Source organism: Vollenhovia emeryi, unplaced genomic scaffold (assembly GCF_000949405.1).
Source record: "Vollenhovia emeryi isolate VEMERY1.0 unplaced genomic scaffold, V.emery_V1.0 DF939264.1, whole genome shotgun sequence".
NCBI classification, from domain to species: Eukaryota; Metazoa; Arthropoda; class Insecta; order Hymenoptera; family Formicidae; genus Vollenhovia; species Vollenhovia emeryi.
Window position 1 is genome coordinate 298,639 of NW_011967102.1, and position 7,527 is coordinate 306,165.

Below are 7,527 nucleotides of genomic sequence, written 5' to 3' on the forward strand. Positions count from 1 at the left end.
GGGAGGGGGGAGTAACTTCCGGGCCCCGCGGCCAAGATGGAGATTATTTATAATTTTTATCGCTTCGATCGCGGTGGCCTGTACTTTCATTCTCTGCGTGACCCGGAACTTCAACCCCCGATGTTATCCGGACTGATCTCCGTGCAAACGTTTCGCGCAGGCGTTTGACGAAGATCAGTTGTGTGTATCCGTTTCAAGAAAGAGAGAAAGAGAACAAATAAAATAGATTACTTCATATAGCACACAGTTGAGCAAACTGTAATGAAAGCAATGAAAGAAAATAATGCTATTTTTATATGTTGCACTTCATCATCATCTCCGCCGTAAAAAGACCCGTAGTTATATAAAAGAGAGGATCTATTTCGGTTTCCCATTTCTTTCGATCCATTGGGCCATTTCGTGTCGCCGAAGTATCAGCACGCTTCCGCGGAATAACCCGTGACAACTATCCGAACAACTACGTATCGAGCCGAACGTAGTTAAAAGAGACGATTACGTTAAAAAGTTGGCAGATTTCTTTCTCTTCGTTCTTTATTTAAAAGTTAGCAAATACAGGTTTAAGGTGGTAATGTGAATGCGATTTGACACACTTCTCAAGCGCCTTCGTTTACATGTGTACGCATGTCAAATAACTATCTCCGCGGATTATTACACGGATAGACTGTGGCGAGAGAAAAATTGCAAATGCAAGTATTTGCACACCATTACTCGTGCGATCCTGACAAGAAATGACCCAATAATATTACTGTCATGGTATTTAGCAGCTTAGAACAATCGAATCGATGAAGAAATATCTCGGAAGATGATCCAAGAGATGCTCTTGCTCACGATTAATCTAGATTACTATAGTAAGATTTACGATTATTGTATTATTACTAATATATCTACATTCCTTTTCAGAATCTACCACTATTACTTTACGAAGCTATCTGTAAATAAGTATTTTGTATTCCTGCAAAAGAATAAAATTAAGAATCATTATAACTCGTCTGATATTTTTAACGCCGATATAAGTACCGCGTAGACTAATGAAAGTGATACTTTATAAATAATCAGACTTGTAGATAATATGTGCTTTTTTATTAAAACTTAAATAAATTCAAGTTTTTTGAACAATCCAGCATCTGCTACCCAAGGCACTTTCCAGGTATTAATAGTACGGGATGTCACAAAATTACAGCTGTGAAATCTTTTGTTATTACGTTGTAAGTTCAAAGTGCATCGTGCTCATCTAATAAAACTTAAAGAACTAAATAACAATTATTTGATTCGACCAAAGTCGACCTAAATTTGTGCAAAGAATTCATTCGCGAGGTTATCGTGTCTGCAATTTTGTCATCCTGTACGTTCATTAAAAAAATAACATAATTCTGTGTAATTTACTTACAAGTCATAATTGATTTTCATGTTACTACAGGTATAAGATCATCATTTAAAGACATACGTAACAAGATATTCCATAAGTCTTTCTTGTGATTTTTTAATTGTTTATTTTTTGTAATATGTACAGAACATCTCATTGAGATAAATATTATAAGCTAATTAAGTTTTATATAATTAACCTTTGTAATGATGAATAATGTCTACTAAAACCTTTACATTAACGGCAAAAAAGAGAAGACTAGATAACCAAAGAAGAACGAACGAATTAAAACTTTGAAATTCTAGCATGTAAGCAGTATACAACCAAATAGCTTGACTTAAAATCCAAGAACACGCTAAACATACGCCCCTACGCAGGCTCATTTCGATACTTGGCAGACACAGAGGTAACAAAGACAGAAACCAGAAGAAATACTGGGAAGTTATCACCGGATTATACATCACCGCGATTATCGCCTGTACGAACATAGCGAACGGCAACTTGGACTTTTCCGAATAATAATACGACGACATCAGCAACAGTATCAATTGCGGCAGAAACGTGAGGATCTTCTGGATTACGTCCTGCGGCTGATTGGCGGATAAATAGAGCATGTAGAAATACACGGAAAAATTGTGCCTCGTGTCTTTACGCACTAAATGATACAAAAAACTCTCGTATAAGAATTTAAAGCCGTACAGGCAATAACCCGTGGCTGTTAACGTAAGGATCGAGAAGGCGCAACTCAGCACGAGCCTCCATTGGTCCCTGTTCGGCAGAAAGCGATTACCTTTACACAGAGACAGAAACATGGGCAAACTGAACATCAACGGATACAATCTGAAATGTATAGATATTCCGTGCAACAATCCGGCAGATACAATTTTGTCTCTCTGTAAAAGATCCAATGTAAGCGCGACTAAAAGAACTGCCAGCGAGTCAGCGTTGCCTCTCGTCGAGATCACCAACGTTAACGGATTATAGAGCCATAGGAGCGCACAGTGATCTCTTACGACTTTATTACATCTCTGTCGCGCGAGAATATTGTTAATTAGGACCGCAATCAGTATGTCAACCACGGAAAACAAGATCTTCCCGAAATCCTTGTGCAATATGACATTCGGTGTCAAAAGCCAAGCCAGAAGGGGCGAATAACGATAAGTATGGCGGTCGAACGGCGATCTCTGTTCCACCACGTGCCTAGCGGCGTCAGTAAATACTTTATAGTCTACGTCTGTGTACGGTACCGCCAAGTACTCGTCGTGAAAGTTGGCGTACAGTATCAAAACCAGTCGTAGAACAAACGCCGCTAAACAATGCGATGTGAATGACGACGTACTTATTTCAGGGAGTGTCGCAGTCATCGTTTTCCTGTGGCTAGGGCGAGGCGTTAAATCAAACATCTACTGATCAATCGTCAAGCTCGTTTATAATCTCGTATTGCTGCTCGCAGCGGCCTTAACAAGACATTTTTTCAACTCGTTGAACTCCGCGGCGCATGCGTTCTTCTCTAAATTGGATTTTGCTAATACGCAGGACGCGTACCTCGACGCCGATTCCTGACACTGGGTTAACAGCATCGGATATTTTCTCAGTCTCTTCTTCGCTTTTCTTACAGCCTCCATCCTCTCACGCGATCAGACCTGTCCGGACTCAAATTCGTTCGGAAAGTGGACGTCTCTTCGCGTTCTCTGGTCGCTTAGCAAAGAATATGTCGTAAATTGGTTTGCTCAGGAATAAGCCCATACCAATTGTTGTGCCTATTATAATAAAAGCTCTTGGATAACGTTGCGCAAATCCTAATTTCGGCACCGCCTTTCGCCTCTTATTTTCGAGTTGCATCACTTATCTTAAAGCTTTCCGCTGAAAGAACGTTGGAAAAGTCGAAAATTAGAATAAAGTCTACACGGTTGAAAGATTACACAGTTCTGACAAAAGACAACGCAGTTCTACGGTTTTAGATGGATCGAGTATCAGACTTACGTAGTCCACAGTATTATGTTGGTATGGTCTTGTGGTATTTATGCCGTCGCAAACTGCAGAGTTAGACGAGTGTTTTAAGCAGCACTTTCTTATTTCCTCGAGTACTTCTGAGCATCGGGATGGCTGATAGACGTTATCTAAGAGCAGAAAAGGGTTACTTCACATTTATGGTAATACAAATTTAGGCATACATTTATTATATAATTTTGGCCTGTATTCTGAATCCTCTTTTATCGATAAACGAGCCTCTAAAGGTACCTTGCAGCCAATCAGAAGATTTAAGAGCCACTTTTAGAGGCACTTTTATTGATAAAAGAGGGTTCAGAATACTTTGTGCTTTGCACTTGTCATTATCGCTGCGTGCGTGAGATATGCAACCTCATTAGTGTTCCTATTTTATTCTCTACACTTAATACATCTTGTCATTTATCTAAATTTATTGTCCTTTTCTCCCTAGATTTTGCTAACAATTCAACAAAGGTTTTTCACGCATACGCGTCTAGACGTCATGATCTGACGCTAATTTGTATTTTACTGACGATTAATGATCTCTAAACTAACTTCCTTATAAAATCATTTGCATTTCGAAAATTTGCGAAGTGTTTAAAAAGAATAAAAAAGACTCGATCGTCCGGGTAACCTTTTAAACAAAGTGCGGCACATCGTTCACACCTTGCATGAAGAGTTTTGAGGTGTGATTGAAAAGATTCGGACAGTCATTCCGATAATTTAAATTAAACGCCTTTAAGCTATATATAATTAATCGAAGTATCGGCTAAATTCACCCGAGTTTTGTGTGCATTTCAATTGGAGAGGTTAGGAAACCTAGGTTAACCTCGTATCCTAACACCTGGATTAAATCAGATTATACAAACCCTTTAAACACTTTTGCAATTTACATGCAATTTGTTTGCAGGGGTCGACTGTCGTCATGTAGAATAATTCATTAGAAGCTTCTTTAATTTTTATAATACGCCACACGAGCAACCTTATGTAACTGTGGCTGTCGACGGGTCGATCAGTAACATGGCCACACTGCCACAGTATATAAAAGTACCAGACCAGTATGCCCACTCGCTCTTTTGTTTCACGTTCGAACCGATCCGTACTGCGCATCCGACATGTTCTAGTTATGACCAATCACAGGACTTTTGTACGTGGTTAGTGCAAAGTCGGTGTGACATTGAAAAATTTGCAGTTTTGACGAATAACGCGTTAATACTTTTATACGTTGGAGCAAGTAATTACATTAATTACTTTTATTAGAACATTTTTTTCATAGGCCATTTCCATTTACAATAAATAATGTACGCTAGTTCGTACGCGCCTTTCCTGGATACGATCCTGAAAAGGGCCCAGGCACTTTTAGCCGTTAATTGATACACTGTTGGGGCGATTAAAAACATGGCGGAAAATTGAGAGAACGCCATAGACTTCTATAGACGGAGCATTAGCTACAACTCTGGACAAGAGGGGTTCTACAAAACCACTTTTTCGTGGCGAGAGTTCTAGAAATAAAAGAATGGAAAATATCAACAACGATGAACTCTCTTTGATATCTTTTTATTCGTTTTCGTGAAATATCAAATATGTATATCGATTATTTATTGAAATATTTTTCTTTCTTTTTCAAGTGCTGTTTTCAGTATAAATTTATTTTTAATTCAATTTCCTTTTTAGATGCTTCCGGGATTCCAAGGTATGTATTTCTTTTTTTTTTTGAGGTTATCAAAGACTTCAGAAAAGGTATGTATCGAGCAAAATTTTTAGTATGTATTCTTTCAATTTAAATAAAAAATATATATTGTAATTATTTTCTCAATTTATTTTATTTTATTTTTAATCTTCTCATTATTGTTGTTAATAAGCATAAAATTTTTAACTCACCCGTAATTTCTTCTTAATTGTTGTACAACCGGTTTCGAACGTTCTTCATGAGGTGGCAAACATCGGAAAAGACGAATATTTTCCGTTTATCGTTCAAGGGGTGAGTGAACCACGTTTTGGTGTTTTCTTTTTGTGACTTTGATATGTTGTCTAACTCAGCTAATTTTTTATCCACAGCCGTATCTTGCATGCTTGCCATTTGTACTTCTTGTGCTTTGATAGACGTAATGAGATGTTTAACTTGATTCTTAGCTCGAAGTTTCGCACTCCTTTCCCGTCTAATTTTCATCCGCATCGCTAATAATTTACATCGATCAACGGGATTGGAAATGTTACCAATTCGATTCATCGTCAGCCGATTCTTCAATCGTACCTTCCGTTGCAGTAGGCATTTCCTCGACTTCATGCAGGAATTGCATGTTTTCTTCTTCGAGAGCAGACTACAATCTTTACTTCTCCATTTGTTGACGTTATCTTGATATGCATAAGCTGGTATATCATGGATATTAATGTCACCTAGGCCTTTGCAGATGTTCATTCCTTGGAATGTTCTTAGTATGGTCTTAAGCATTTCTTTCTTTTTTAAAACACGTTCGAGATTCTTGTCTTCCGTATCAATATAACGACCATAAACAAAATATTTCAAAATTCTATCCTCGTCAAGTATAACACTTTTTTGTGATACTGGACAATTTATGCCATTGTCGACCTTCATGATCGTGTATATAAACAGCGTATGTTGCACACTTTCAGTACATTTCATCTTGACCCAACTCCATCCCTTCGGAATATCGGCAGAGAAATCATCACTGGTGCTCGCATTTTCTTCCGATATTACTGGAACAATAAAGTTAAGTAATTTTTAAAAGTTGAGTAATTGTTAGTTTTTATAGTAATAAAAATTCATAAACTGTTATAACCATTATATTGCATCACTTTAATTTCAAATTACTTCGTTTCATAGCATATGAAGTATTTTTTCCCGATTTCTATTACAAATAACTTTCATATAATTTTTCTTGTTAATATTATATAGTTTATAATATTCTTGTTTTTTGCTTTATAATATTAATATTATAATATATATTCTTTTTTCAGATTGTACCACCAAGAAAATTCGCGTAAGTTAACGGTAACTATATAAATGTGGAATAGAATAGTTTCATTTAATTTATTTGAATATCAATTATTCAATTTGCCATATTATTTTTCAGGTTTTGCGTTACTCACGTTCTGTCATTTCCAGAGATGAGGACACTTTGGCAGATTTCTGAAGAGCAAATGAATCTGCTACTGAAGGAATATGAGGAGCGACATCTGTAATATGAATGAAAAAAATTAATATAAGTTTTAATTACTTACATTTCATCTTTTTTTATATCAACAATGTAATAAATACTTTTTGTTTAACGAAACTCACCGACGGAAGTACTGATTCCTTGAGCTGGTAGTTTTGTGAGACTAGAAGACTGGAAAATGCTTGGTGAATTTATTTGAGAGTCTGAATCTGAAACTCGCTTCATATATTCATGCTGTGGATCACAATTTTTCTTTCCTGTCGGAAGGTTACCAAATATTGTGGGTACAGCAAATTGCTTGAGTTGCGCCCTTTTATATGCAACCTTCAATAGAGAAATACATGATTTCAGTAGGAATCTTTCCAAACCACATGTAAAATTTTTCCATTAAACCCACCCGTGTAATTACTTGACCATTTGCGTCAAGCTTGACCCATTCGCGGACAATGTCTTCCTTCTTGAAATGTTTTTCACATACTCTATCCGTCTGGTCTAACTTTATAATACCAGGAATAACTTGTTCCCACTTCTTCAACGTAACAATGTCTTTCGGCACTCGAAATATTGAACATTTCGATACCGTTTTACAATTCGGTACCACACACCACTTCGGCATTTTTCACTTACTTCGATCTCTCGCGTCGCGCTTACACGGTAAACAAGACCAAACAAAAGACTTCCCCTCGGCATCCAGCGTCCCTCGCCACCAAAAGAACCTAAAGTCACTAGGGGCTTTAAAGCCTCCGCTACAATGGCCGCGTTCAGCAGACACAACTGTTGAGTGAGCGCTCAGTATGATTGGCTAATACTTTTAGATCCAGCCAATTATGTTAAGAAATCATTGAGCGCTCACTCAACAGTTGTGTCTGCTGAACGCGGCCAATGGCTGCGTTCGGCAGGAAAAGCTGCTTTGCAACTGTTGTAAAATTCGTGAATCTGATTGGTGTGTTCTCTCAATCTTGTGTGAATTTAAGAGCATACGCCAATCAGATTCAT

General features: G+C 37.4%; 3 protein-coding genes across 4 annotated transcripts; all 3 read right to left on the reverse strand.

Moving 5' to 3' along the window:
- Window positions 1-1,058: 1,058 nt before the first annotated feature.
- LOC105559570 (GPI mannosyltransferase 1) lies at window positions 1,059-2,740 on the reverse strand. Its single transcript, XM_012007965.1, has one exon. It carries the CDS (start codon window positions 2,725-2,727, stop codon window positions 1,558-1,560), a length of 1,170 nt encoding a protein of 389 aa, XP_011863355.1. The 5' UTR covers window positions 2,728-2,740; the 3' UTR covers window positions 1,059-1,557.
- A 33-nt stretch (window positions 2,741-2,773) lies between these two features.
- Window positions 2,774-3,198, reverse strand: LOC105559572. The gene has a single exon (XM_012007968.1). The coding sequence runs from the start codon at window positions 2,986-2,988 to the stop codon at window positions 2,791-2,793; it is 198 nt and encodes a 65-aa protein (XP_011863358.1). The 5' UTR covers window positions 2,989-3,198; the 3' UTR covers window positions 2,774-2,790.
- Window positions 3,199-3,404: 206 nt separating this feature from the next.
- LOC105559571 lies at window positions 3,405-7,306 on the reverse strand. 2 transcript variants are annotated; one of them, XM_012007966.1, is made up of 5 exons: window positions 6,929-7,306; window positions 6,654-6,855; window positions 6,464-6,550; window positions 5,234-6,070; window positions 3,405-3,483 (listed from the first exon to the last, which is right to left on the reverse strand). In XM_012007966.1, the coding sequence occupies exons 1-4, from the start codon at window positions 7,145-7,147 to the stop codon at window positions 5,247-5,249; spliced, it is 1,332 nt and encodes a 443-aa protein (XP_011863356.1). In that variant the 5' UTR covers window positions 7,148-7,306; the 3' UTR covers window positions 3,405-3,483; window positions 5,234-5,246. The 2 variants fall into 2 exon arrangements, with proteins under 2 accessions (XP_011863356.1, XP_011863357.1); XM_012007967.1 differs by lacking the exon at window positions 3,405-3,483 and adding an exon at window positions 4,727-4,854.
- Window positions 7,307-7,527: the final 221 nt, after the last annotated feature.

Bases quoted from the DNA above. Each gene is read 5' to 3' on its own strand.
- LOC105559570 (XM_012007965.1), bottom strand. From the start codon at position 2,727: ATGACTGCGACACTCCCTGAAATAAGTACGTCGTCATTCACATCGCAT.
- LOC105559572 (XM_012007968.1), bottom strand. From the start codon at position 2,988: ATGGAGGCTGTAAGAAAAGCGAAGAAGAGACTGAGAAAATATCCGATG.
- LOC105559571 (XM_012007966.1), bottom strand. From the start codon at position 7,147: ATGCCGAAGTGGTGTGTGGTACCGAATTGTAAAACGGTATCGAAATGT. The intron at 6,856-6,928 runs GTGGGTTTAATG...TCTCTATTGAAG, and splicing joins ATGGTCAAGTAATTACACGG to GTTGCATATAAAAGGGCGCA. The intron at 6,071-6,463 runs GTGAGTAACGCA...TTATTGTTCCAG, and splicing joins ATCTCTGGAAATGACAGAAC to TAATATCGGAAGAAAATGCG.